This window comes from Calidris pugnax, unplaced genomic scaffold (assembly GCF_001431845.1).
Source record: "Calidris pugnax isolate Ruff unplaced genomic scaffold, ASM143184v1 scaffold38, whole genome shotgun sequence".
Lineage (NCBI taxonomy): Eukaryota > Metazoa > Chordata > Aves > Charadriiformes > Scolopacidae > Calidris > Calidris pugnax.
The window spans coordinates 11,269,193-11,281,281 of NW_015090995.1; the positions used below are offsets into that span (position 1 = coordinate 11,269,193).

Here is a 12,089-nt window from a genome sequence, read left to right on the forward strand (position 1 = left end):
CCCGGCCGCCCATCACGTGCTCGGTGTGTTGCATTGTGTTTGCGGCGGAGGGAGGGCTGGCCGTGTCAGTGATCAATGTCATGACTTCCTCCTCGGGCTGGAGCAGTATCAGAGCACAGCTGAAGGAAGCTGATTACTGGCTGGGTTCAAATTGGCTGGGAACAATACACACAAACACACACACACACACACACGGACGGGCGGACACACGCAGCCCGCACCCTGGCTCCCGCGTCGCCGCTCCGCGCCGGGGGGGAAGATGAGCTCAGGGGACGTTGTTTGCACTGGATGGCTCATTAAATCACCCCCCGAGAAGAAACTCAAGAGATACGTAAGTGCAGAGTCTCTGCTAATATAATATTTTTTTTTTTCCCCTCTAAGCTGATTTCGGCATGTGCTCCGTGTCTCGCTCTGCCTTTCAAATGTCTCGCCGGTTTCGGCTTCGCCTTGGACCAAAACAAAAAGATTTGCAAGTCCGTGCGCTGGTGGAGCATTTTAGTTTTCACCGATATTCTTGTGCCCTTTGGAATTAACCTTTCCCGGCTCGTAAGATTATAATGTTTCAGTTGTTATGCAACATATCTTAGGTTAAAAACCACATTACGGTTTCAGTTAATGTTGCCGTAATTGTTCTAACAGAATTGTTGTAACAGGATTTCAGATGTCACTTTTCCAGGGAAGGGCAAGAACCTCCTGAAGAAAGCTAATACTTTAAATTCTGAAGGTCTGCTTTGTTAAGATGCTGTGTAATTTCTATGACACTTGCTAAAGGCAACATCTGCAGTAGTTTTATATACCAGTTTAATATGCCAGATGCAGTTGCTAGCAGGAGGCTTTACTTTTTGTCTGTGATAAAGAGGTACTGGAAGATGCCATGCTGTAAAGTTCCTGCTAGCTGGAAGGTGCCGGGGGCTGGGGAGAAGCAGTGAGCCCTGCGTGCATGGAGAACTGCGGCTGCATTATGTGCAAAGGGGGCCCCTTGTTTCGTTCTGTATCTGCCTGCCTGTTTTTCGGGGAGGGGGGGGGGGGGGGGAGAAGAAAAAAAATAAAAGGGGGTGTGTAGCAAACATAGGAAACTGTATCATTGCAGGGCTGCGAGGAAGGCATTCCGGGTAGAAATAAATGACCCTTTAAAAATTGCTTGGGACGGCATTAAAAATGTAAGCCCGTCGTGGGCCATTTTGCATACTCATTTGTGATGGTTCTTCATCAGGCATGTTGTTACTGTTGTTACACTTTTGGAATCGGTAATACTCATTAGAGTCATGCACTTCTAACCTAACTTACCCCCGAGCACTGCACTGTACTAGAAGGATGCCACCATATGTATGTCACGCTCCCGAGCCATATACGTTGCTTACATCATTTGTCGTATTCACTTCTGTTTATCAGCATTTTTTCTGGATTGCTGATGTGAGCTTTTTCTAGTAATATAAGGAATAACTGTTTCGTGAAGAATGCGGTAGCTATAACTTGGTTGTGTATTTTTTCTTTCCACTAAAAACTAGGAGAAAGGATAATTTACTGATGTTAGAATTTACTTTTAACTTATTCTAAGCCAGAGTTTCTTCCCTTAGATCACATTGAAATTGATCAATTGCATCGACTGCATTTCAATTGCATTGAAATGTCTGAATATTTGCTTTGTTCAGTTAGCATTTTCCAATTCTAAAATAACCACTATGATGTGTCTCAAGGGAGCTGCAAATAAAATATAGATATCTAATTTTTGTTATATTTGTAATAAGAGTACTAATAGCACTGTATAGCAGGCACTAGACAATGTAAGAGCCACTGATTCACCCAGCTGGTATCATTAGTAACTCTGTCAGTGAAGCTATTTTTGATGACTCAATATTCATAAAAGGGCAAAGTAGAGAAAACAGAATGTGATAAAGCTGGGATTTGAAAGCCCCCATTATACAGTCAAGATAATAGTCACAACAGGGGCTCTGATCAGCTAACAAGACTAGTTGCAGTCTGCTCTGTTCAGATTTTGCACTACAAACCTAGGGAAATTGGGACTATGTTATTCTTCAAACATCAACCACTAGATTAGCCAGATCTCTGCAGATTAGGCTTTGTTTTCTGGTTAGGAGGATAAACTGCTCCTTTGTCCAAAATAAAGCAGAAAGAAATCTGCTGCAAGTACAGCAAAGATTAATGTCCTTTCTCATATGGCTGGTTACACAGTGGATGCTGCAAAACAAATGGAAATTGTCCCTTAACCACTGTAAACTATTTTTTCCCACTTTTTATATAGTTTCAGCAGCATGGTAGCTTGTGCATCTTGCACCGGGGTGGTAGATAGTTCGGGCTGAACCACAGTGACTGCTTAAAAACAACACAAGCTTTAAAACAATGACTGTTTAAACTGACTTCAATAGGTGTCAAGTGTCAACCGCTTACAGGAGAATGGTGTTGGCTCTAGTTCTGAACTGACAACATACATAAATCCCCAAGCTTTACACCACCCTTTGTGTTCAGCTGGCAAAACCCATGCTCTGAGCTGAAGCTTTCAGGGAGCTTCAAATGCAGGCTGGCTCTGCTGCTCAGTGGGATCTCTCCTACACTGGAGTGACTCAGTTGCTCTCACGGGCTTGTCTCCCAGTTTGCATTTTCCTGAGTTCAGCATCTGGCCTCTGTAAGGTCTGGCTTCAGGGTCCCTTGTTTTACACACAGATAAATTCTTAATCCTCAATCTATTATAATCACTAAGAAAATCCAATTAATTTCAGTGGAATCTGTAGTTAAAAGACCAGAAAAAGGGATGAATTCAGGTTGTGAGATGGGGGCTGCAGAGGGTCCCACTGATGCCACTGGGAATATTTACAGTGTTTATAAAATTAAACAAATACATATTTGTGAGATTGGAGCCTAAAGACCAAAGTATACCTTCATTTACGCTTGTTCTCTGATGAAAGCAATTAGGTTTTCTGTGCATAAACAAGTCAGAAATTGACTCAAGGTAAACAGAACATTATTTTCAAAACTTTGAAAAGTGAAAAGCAGGTGTTAAGAGTCTGTATTTTTCCTGTAATGTCTTACAAAGCTGATGCTCTTAGTAGCACTATTCTTAGAAGTGTCTTATCATTCCCTAACAAAGGCTGCTCGCTTACATGTGCAGGAAACGAACATGAGATTAATTACCCAAGTGTAACTTTCTGTAAAAACAGAGAGCTTAATGCTAAATGCAGAGAATTCATTAGAAAGGACAGGGAGCTTTCCTTCAGCAGGCAAATACTCTAATAGTGGTCTAACATCATGTACAGTGCTTTTCCCTCTATCTGATACTTGACCCACCACGTCAGCCTACGTAAAGAGGCAGTTGTGCAAGGAGTCTCCCAAGAGAGCATTCTCTGTGTGTTGCAGTTCTTTGTCCCCCAAGTGTGACCTGAAAGCTGTGCCACTCTCATTTCCCTCCTTGGTTCCAGCTATTCTCACTGGTGGGGGCTTGTGGGCCTGAGGGGTGTCGGGGAACCCCCAGAGCTCCCAGGGAGCTGGGTATGGGGCAGGGGCGAGAGAGGAAGAAGTTGCTACCAAAAACTAGGAAGTGGCGGTGGTGGAGGTGAAGTCCATCGTGCTCTAGACTGAAAACGCTAAATTTCAGGCACAGCTTGACACACAGCCCCATGGGAGGAAAACCTGGCCTCACTGGAGAGTTTTTATATTGGTATTAGTGGATCATGAGTACCACCAGCCTCAGTAGGAAACTAGACATCATGGGAGAATCTGCTTCAGGTTTGATGGGTTTTGCTGTGCCTTGTATTAGTGCTGAATATATCCAACTAGGGATTTGGATTAGGCATTCTGAGCCACAAGGGAAAAAAGTGGTTATGTCTGTTAAAATGTTTTTTTTAAAAATCATAAGGCTCAGGATGGTGTTGTTCACATACCTTAATTCTGTAATGTCAGCCTTGAACAGACAGCTTCTGCTACTTTTCATATGGAAATATATCTGCTCCCTGACTACTAATATTTGTTTTCTGTTTATTGGAGAGGAGGGAGAATGGTTTCATGCCCTAGAAATCAAAGGAATTACTATAGCTAGTGCAAAAGTCAGTATGAGGGGAAAAAAGACAAGAAAGAAGGCACAGAGGACGTCTCATGAACTAAGAGACTAGTGCCTTTGAGAAGACACATTGTTCATGTGCTGAGAAGGAGAAAGGATTTTAAACAGGCAACTAATTTCAACCTGTCCTCGAACTGCTGCCCTGTAGTTTGTCACACCTGTGGGGAGCAGCGGTGGGTAGCCAGCTTGCCCTCCAGCTCCTGTGAGTGCCATGCCAGTATTTACTTACCATTAGTGTTAAATTTTGTGGTTTGCAGTAGTAAAGGGCTATGTACAGATGCTTGCTTGTTGTGAGTCAGTGCAGCTCCATTTAAGTCAATGCTGCACAGCTGTACCCCAGCTGAAGAGCTATTTTTAATTTTCAGTACTATACAAATTGATGAGGGAAGACCACTTGCTCAAAAAAAGGCAAGTTTCCCACTTTGCTTGAGTGACTGGATTCTTCAAACATTATTGAAAATCAAAATTCCTTGTCAGCATCTCTAGAACAAGAGTCCAAAATGGACCCCGTGTTAGAAAAATTAGCCATGCGTTTGTTACTGCACATCTTCTTGGAGTGTCTGGCCTGGGAAGACAAATCCTTACTGCACATCTTGGAGTGTCTGGCCTGGGAAGACAAATCGAGGTGTAAATTAATGCACCAGATGCAAAAAGCTACTAAAGCAATGTCCATTCCTGCTGTCTCTGCCCAAGGGGCAGGCAGGCACAGCAGCAAGAAGCTGCAGACGGACAGCTCTGACTGCTGGGGGGATCTGCCAAAACTCTACCACAGCACCCCACTGACAGGGTTTTACAAAGTAAGAGAAGCTAGACGACTTCTCCATTTTTAGCTGAAGTTCTGGTATTTATCAGGAGAACAAATGAGAAGTTACTGGCCACTAAGAAGAAAAAGTCAAGTAGAATTATGGAAGAGTTTACTCAAGTAATAGGAACAAGAGTCCCCCAGCACTGCTACGGGTAGGTGGGATGCAGAGCAGCTGGTGTCAGAGGCAGAGGACACTGCCACCCTCGCCTAAAAGAAATCTCTAAGTGCTGTGTGAGGTCAAGCACTTCTGCTGCTGGTTTGGGATTTGGGGGAAGTTTCCAAAAAAACAACTATCAAAGAGAAAGCTGAACTTAATTTTTGTCCATAAGCCTTTTCATTCCAAAATGCTTCCTACAAAGCCTGACCTCTTGAGCTCTGTCCCCTCTGAACAGAGAGTTATGGCCACCTTTCATACCCTGCTAGAATCAGCATCCCAAACTCATTGAAATAACTGAGTTTATTTAACCAATCTGCGCAGGTTTGTAACTCTGGTTTATAGGCTAAGTGGGAATAGGAGTCCCATGTGATGGAGCAAGTTGTCAGAGCCTTTTAGATGGTTCTAGTTCTAAGTTTTGTACTTAACTTTTTTCCTGATGTTACTTCATTTTAAAATCCAGTGGATATTCTGTCTGGTTTGTATATTAAGGAATAACTCAATTTTGAGAAAATTAAGCCTTTTATATAGAAGCTCCTGTGCTGCAGACTCTTTGTTCCCTTCTCTGCAAAATCCTGAATAAATTGATCTCACTGGTAAAATAACAGCAGAAAATTTATTTTAGGGAGGAGTTTCCATCATTGGCATTAAACATTTGTAATTAGCTAAGTGCAAATCAGACCATTTCCACCACTTAACTCTGTTTTGGTAGGATAAATGAAATGTTTCTTCTAGACCATTTTCTTCCATTTTAACCATGTTTTGGTAGGTTAAATGCAATGTTTAATGAGATAGGCTGACTTCTAAGAAAAAAATAATTTCTAAAAAACACTGCTGTTCTTGGCAACCCGTGTATCAGAATGTTAAGCAGAATAATTTCCCTTGGACTATTTATTTGGGTGGAACCATAATAGCCTTGAATCCCCAGTTTAATCTTTGACTACATGTTTTCAGTGCACAGGAATGTTCAGCTATTGGTTTCTATTCAAAACAGAAACCCACAAGTTATCAGGTCTTTGCATTCAAAAATAGAGACTTAAAAACATGCTAGTTTGAAATGGAGAAGAAAATGTTAGATTGAGTAGTAATTAAACTAGTGATGCAATCAAATATATCTTAGAGGAAAAATCATTACAATTTGTACTTTGGTGAACCCTTTATTGTAGCATGAAAACTGTAATATGGCTAAACATATCACTTCTACCAATAATGCATTAAAAAGCTAGGAACACGTATTATATCAATTTGATAGGTTTGTAGGGAAAAGGACAAGTTTACACCTATAATGTTACTCAGTAGAGAAACAGTTGTTTTATTTGCTTTCTTGTCCTTTTCATTTGAGTTGGAAATGAATTAGTAATGTGATAAGACAAGGAAAAAATGCCATCTTTGAAATGAAATTTGCATGTTAAAACATTACATTCAGCCAGATAAAATAGATTGTCCCTGTGTCATTTAATTGTTGAATAAAATGCAATACTTCAACTTTTTATTTGTTCTGCTTTGCAATATCCTTGACTTGTTTCAGTTTGTGTTGCATCAGAAAAAAAAGTCCACAACAACAAACATACAGCTATGCAAAACTCAGCTTTAAAATCTGCTACAACTTGGTATTTGCTAAAAATAAACAAAAACTGATGTATAGTCTTCGTGGTAGAAAAAGACTCCCTTTCTGAGGCTAACTCATTAGTAACTTTGTAATTGTTAGAATGAGACAACATTAGAATGTTGTCTAACAATTGTTAGAATGAGATTTTGTTATCCCCTTCCCTTCTGATGGCAGAAACTCCACCTGACCCCTGCAGCCAAAACTGCTTTATAGCTTTCCACAAAAGCCTTGAACAGCGCGTTTCAGTTATTCAATATCCTTTCCCATACAGCATTTTATAGAAAGGCAGTAAATTGTCATTAGCTGTGTGAATTTAAAATTACATAAATGAAGGTGTTAATTTCAATGGAACTTAGACTGTCATCTGAAAGTTTTTAACTCATTTTTGATAATGCTTTTTAAAAGACAGTAGTTTCTCTGAGCCCTGTCAGTGAAAAATATTATTCATCCTATGACTCCCACGTTTCAGGGACTGTGGGTTATGTATGTATATTGCTCTTGGACAGAATAATGGCCATAACGGACCCTTTCTAGATTTGCAACGGTTGTAATCTCTCAGCAGAGTCCTTAGTTTGTGAACAATCTGTTTTCACATACCAGACTTACAAACTGTTTGTAGAAGTTCAAGGATTTTACAGTTGTGAAGCCATTATTTCAAGCCAACATGAACTGGTCGTGCCAAGGAGAAGCCAATAGTTCGGAACAAGCGTGAACTATGTTTTATTTGCAGACTTTACAAACTGTGCAGTACAGCCACTAAGTTTACAGAAGTATTGAGTTTATAAATGCTGAGAAAGCTGAACATGTATGCCTGCTTTAAAACTGTGCTTCCAAGATGTGTTGCTGATTCCGTAGAAAAGCCACCGGCATCTAGAGGTGACCGTGTGCTGATAAAATCGCTATGAGATGAGAAAAAAAACATCTGAAGACATGCCAGCTGGGTTTACAGTAGCAACGAAGAAACAGTTTCACAAGAAATCATATGCTGCTTTGCGAAGTGCTCACTGCTATTCCAGCTACTACATCTGTATTGTTTACTAATATTTATAGTGGAAGCCTTGCAAGCTTAAGAAGTTGTATTTTTAATAAGTTCAACATTTTGAACCCATCTTAAGAAAATGATTGAGTTCTCACTGAGGCCTTAGGTTTAAAAATAAGAAGCAACTGAGGGAATTGCTTTTTTGAGCTACTTAGGCACATTGCTCCCACTGACATAGATTTGCAAAATATTTTCCCTGGGTACTCCTCCGACTCCAGGGCTGTTTTTACAGGTCTTCATTGGCTAACTTTCCCTGTAAAACAGTGGGATTTGAACTGTCAGCTGAAAATGGGACTGGTACTCCAACTTCACCATGTGCTTTCCGAACTGTTCCTTTTTGGCAGATAACTCTGAGCATCATATCACCCTTGAGCTATGGATTATAAAATAATGGTGAACTAGTTTTGAAAAGTGAGGGAAAAACACCAGATAAATCCCATCATTATTTCAGTGTCCTCCCTAAACTCCCACTTTTGTCTGTGCTGAGCCTGAGAAATATTCAAGCTGAAACATCATTAAGACAAACAAACAGAAAGGTTAGGGGACAGTCTGGTTGGCACAGGGAGAATAGGCTTTGTGACGGTGACACTGCTTTGGTTCCCCTGTGCATCCTGTCGCATTGGGTTTGCAGACTGGAGACTTAATAATACTGGCTTGTAAAGGGAAAAATAGAAGCATTTATTGAAGTGTTACTAGACTGCAATGCTTTAACAGTTTTCTTATGAAAAATGCGTTCTTTTTTTTCTTTTTGTTTTTTCAAATTCACAACTGAAAGTACTGTTGCTATGTTACTGTAATGGTGTGTAGGCTGCTAAATAAATAGAGGGAGTTTAGTCCATGCCAGAAATAGAAAGCCAGGTCAGAGGTGACATTTGGGACATGTTGAGAAAAAAGAGAATATATAATTATTTCTTTCCTTCCTATCATTCTCTTCAGTCCCATTAACCCCAGACTACTTAGAAGGAAATTACAACAGAATTTCTGGACATGTGAGAGTACTAAACATTGACACCTCTGGAGTTCTGCTAAGTCTTTTGGCTTTGTTTTTTGCAAGATCAAATTTGCAAGGGAAACTGGTAGAACCGTGGCACCTCACACACTTGTGAATTGAATAAATACTTCGAGGTACCACAGGGCATTGGGAACTATTGACAACTGACTCTGAAAGGTGTGCTCAGAAGGGAAAATCTGACAAAGGGAACGAGCTTTGAGAAAATGTGCTCTTGTGAAGCCAGAAACAGGAAATTTGAGTCTATTGTCCTTTTTGGGATAGTTTGGCAGGTTACCAAGGACCAGATATACAAAAACGTGCTTAGGCTCTTGTGCAAGTAGCCCTAGGTACCTGCTTGCACCTTTAGCTGCCTCAACATCTTTGTAAACCTGGCTCATGACTGTGTGTGAGTGCCTTGTTTGTACAGGAGGGCCATTTTTATCCCTCCTCTGCTGCCTGCATATGCTCTTTATGTACAGACCTTAGCACAACCAGCACTCATCTAAGCTCCAGTGGCTGATTCAGTAAATGGTGGGAACTGCAAGCCGCTAACATAAGAACTAGAGCCCAGTCCTCCCTCCATCTCTGTCAGCTGGAGCAGAAGCAGCCCTTATCCTAGGAACGAGCATGGCAGCCTCGTTACTTGCAGACAGCCGCCTCTGACTTAATTTCCAAAATGTTATTGCAGAAGTTGGATGCTCTGGGCTGCGTTCCCCTAGGCACAAAGCTCCTCAGCCCCCCCACAGCCCCTTGCAGGTGTCACTGTGGGTGTGCACAGCACCCTGATCTTCTGGTCCTGCCTTTCCCTTGGCCACGCTGCTCTCTGCCAGCATAGGGAGCAGAGCAGCTGTGAGCTGTCAGACCTTCCCCTAGCAGGAGATGGAATACAGAAACATGGATCAAGCTCACTCATGTGCGAGTTAATTTAGCAGATTTGTAGTTAATCATATCATTAATCATATAATTTTTGGGTTGGAAGGGACCTTAAAGATCATCGAGTTCCAACTCCCCTGCCATGGGCAGGGACATCTTCCCCTAGACTAAGTTGCTCAAAGCCCCATCCAGCCTGGCCTTGAACACCTCCAGGGTATGGGGCATCCACAGCTTCTCTGGGCAACCTGGGCCAGTGTCTCACACCCTCACAGTAAAGAATTTCTTCCTAATAGCTAATCTAAATCTACCCTCTTTCAGTTTAAAACTGTTACCCCTCATCCTTTTGCTACACTGCCTGATAAAGAGTCCCTCCCCATCTTTCCTGTAGGCCCTTTAGGTACTGGAAGGGACTGTAGGGTCTCACTGGAGCCTTCCCTTCTCCATCCTAAACAACCCGAACTTTCTCAGCCTGTCTTCATAGGAGAGATGCTCCAGCTCTCTGATCATCTTCATGGCTCTCCTCTGGACCCGCTACAACAGGTCCATGTCCTTCTAATGTTGGGGGGCCCAGAGCTGGACACAGCACTCCAGGTGGGGTCTCACCAGAGCTGAGCAGAGGGGCAGAATCACCTCCCTCTACCTGCTGGCCACACATTTGATGGTGCAGACCAGGATGTCGTTGGCTTTCTGGGCTGCAAGCACACATTGCTGGGTCATGCTGAGCTTCTCATCAACCAACACCCACAAGCCCTTCTCCTCAGGGCTGCCCTCAATCCATTCTCGGCTTAACCTGTATTTGTGTTTGGGATTGCCCTGATCCATGTGCAGGACCTTGCACTTGGCCTAATCGGAAGATATTCTCTTTAAATATATATGTTTACTTCTAAACAAATTATTAATGTCACATAATTTGAGGCATCTAATTTCTTTGTGAATTAGACAAGAAGCCCCCAGCCATAACCTAAACCAGTTCAGTGCATGCAATCCCATTGGAGATTTCTTTATGGTATTTTTGTAGTTGAACAAATCTGTTGCTTTCTTACAAATGTAAATATGCCCCCTACCCAAGAGACCTTTGGATCTAAAGTTGGAATCTGAGGCATTCCAGAAAATCCCACATTTACTGTAAAACTTACAGAGAAGAATTAAATTAGAGGATACAACAGGAGACAAGTACAGTTATTCTCATTCCTAAATTGCAGGTTTTTTAAATTTTCTTTTTATTTGCTAACACTCCTTGAATGGAGGACTGGAAATTGAATGGCTAGGACTATTTCCTAGCACAAGGGATGTGAATAGCTAGTTTAATAAGAAACTTTGCTAATTTTCAGCAACAAGGCAATTCCTAGTTCCTTAGACCTTGAGACATGTCTGCTGAATGTCTGAGGTTCTGTGTCAGAAGATGAACAAGTAGTTTAGGATCTATCAAGGTTGTTTATTTTCTTCCATTAGGAGTTTGCTCGTGCTGAGATTGGAGACATTTCTTGTTTTCTAGCACAACCAGCATTCAGCCTCAGACTGAAGGAGAGAGAATTAGAGGCTTTCTTGTCCCCTGTGGAGTTCAAACCTTCATTTGGGCTCTGTCAAATCTTTTACCCTTGCCAGAGACTGCATTTATCTCAGACTCTAAAGAGCAATTATTATGATTTATCTGTCTTCGGAGTGAATAAGATTTTACCAGGCATTTTCTACACAGAAATCTCCAGCCGGGAGAAGTACAACCTACAGACTGTCCTTTCCAGGGTTTTGTTGCCCACGCTCAGCAAATAGCCCAGTTTTACCCAGCAGCAGCAGCAGCATTGCTAAATGGAAAGGAGGATGAATTATACCCTCTGCAGTTCTCTTACGTTATCCTCCTAAAGGACCTATTTGTCTTTCATTATATTTCCAGGTCCTTTGTGCCTGAAATGATCTTCTAAACTTTATAAGTAAACTTGGTTTGCTGGCTGGTAAATTAAAGCTGTTTACCCATCGGAGTATTCCAAGTGGGCTGCAATGACGTTTGCCTTTGCTCTTTGTCAGAACGAAGAGCTTCATTGTTAAAACTGAATTAAATGATGTCGAGGCAGAAGATGGCAGACATGGCCAGGTTTCAGATAAACTATAGTTAGCTAGGTGAAGATTAGGTATCTTTACTCTGCTTTAAATCCCTAAGGACTTCCCCCACCATGGCACTTACCTTGTTGTAGGTTTAGAGGTGCTTCAGTGAAACGTGAAGTTTTGGAGGTGAAGAGCCAGAGCCAGCTTGGCCAAAGCAGGAGCCATGCAGCCCTTTCCAGAACACAGTGATGGAGAGGGATCGTCGAAGAGAGGCACCCCAGTGATACATCTCAGGAACATTTCCAAGCAAATGATGTGCATGTAGTTAAGCAACCTGAGCTGTGTGAAGATTTCAGCTGTGGCGGCCCTAATTCTCATGCTGAGAACTTACTTTGCACCCACAGGCAGGTTTCAGTTTGACTCGTTCCTCGGGTTTACTGGATTTGCAAATGGAACTGGGATCTCTATATGAGCATATCGTTGTAGATTTTAGTTCAGAGATAGGG

General features: G+C 41.9%; 1 protein-coding gene across 2 annotated transcripts in view; it reads left to right on the forward strand.

The window, feature by feature from the left end:
• Positions 1-50: 50 nt before the first annotated feature.
• GAB3 (GRB2 associated binding protein 3) overlaps positions 51-12,089 on the forward strand; it is a 69,097-nt gene continuing 57,058 nt past the window's right edge. For both annotated transcript variants that reach the window (XM_014955311.1, XM_014955312.1), the window contains exon 1: positions 51-331. In XM_014955311.1, coding sequence (XP_014810797.1) covers positions 260-331 — 72 coding nt within the window. In that variant the 5' untranslated portion in view covers positions 51-259. The remainder of the gene's footprint in view (positions 332-12,089) is intronic.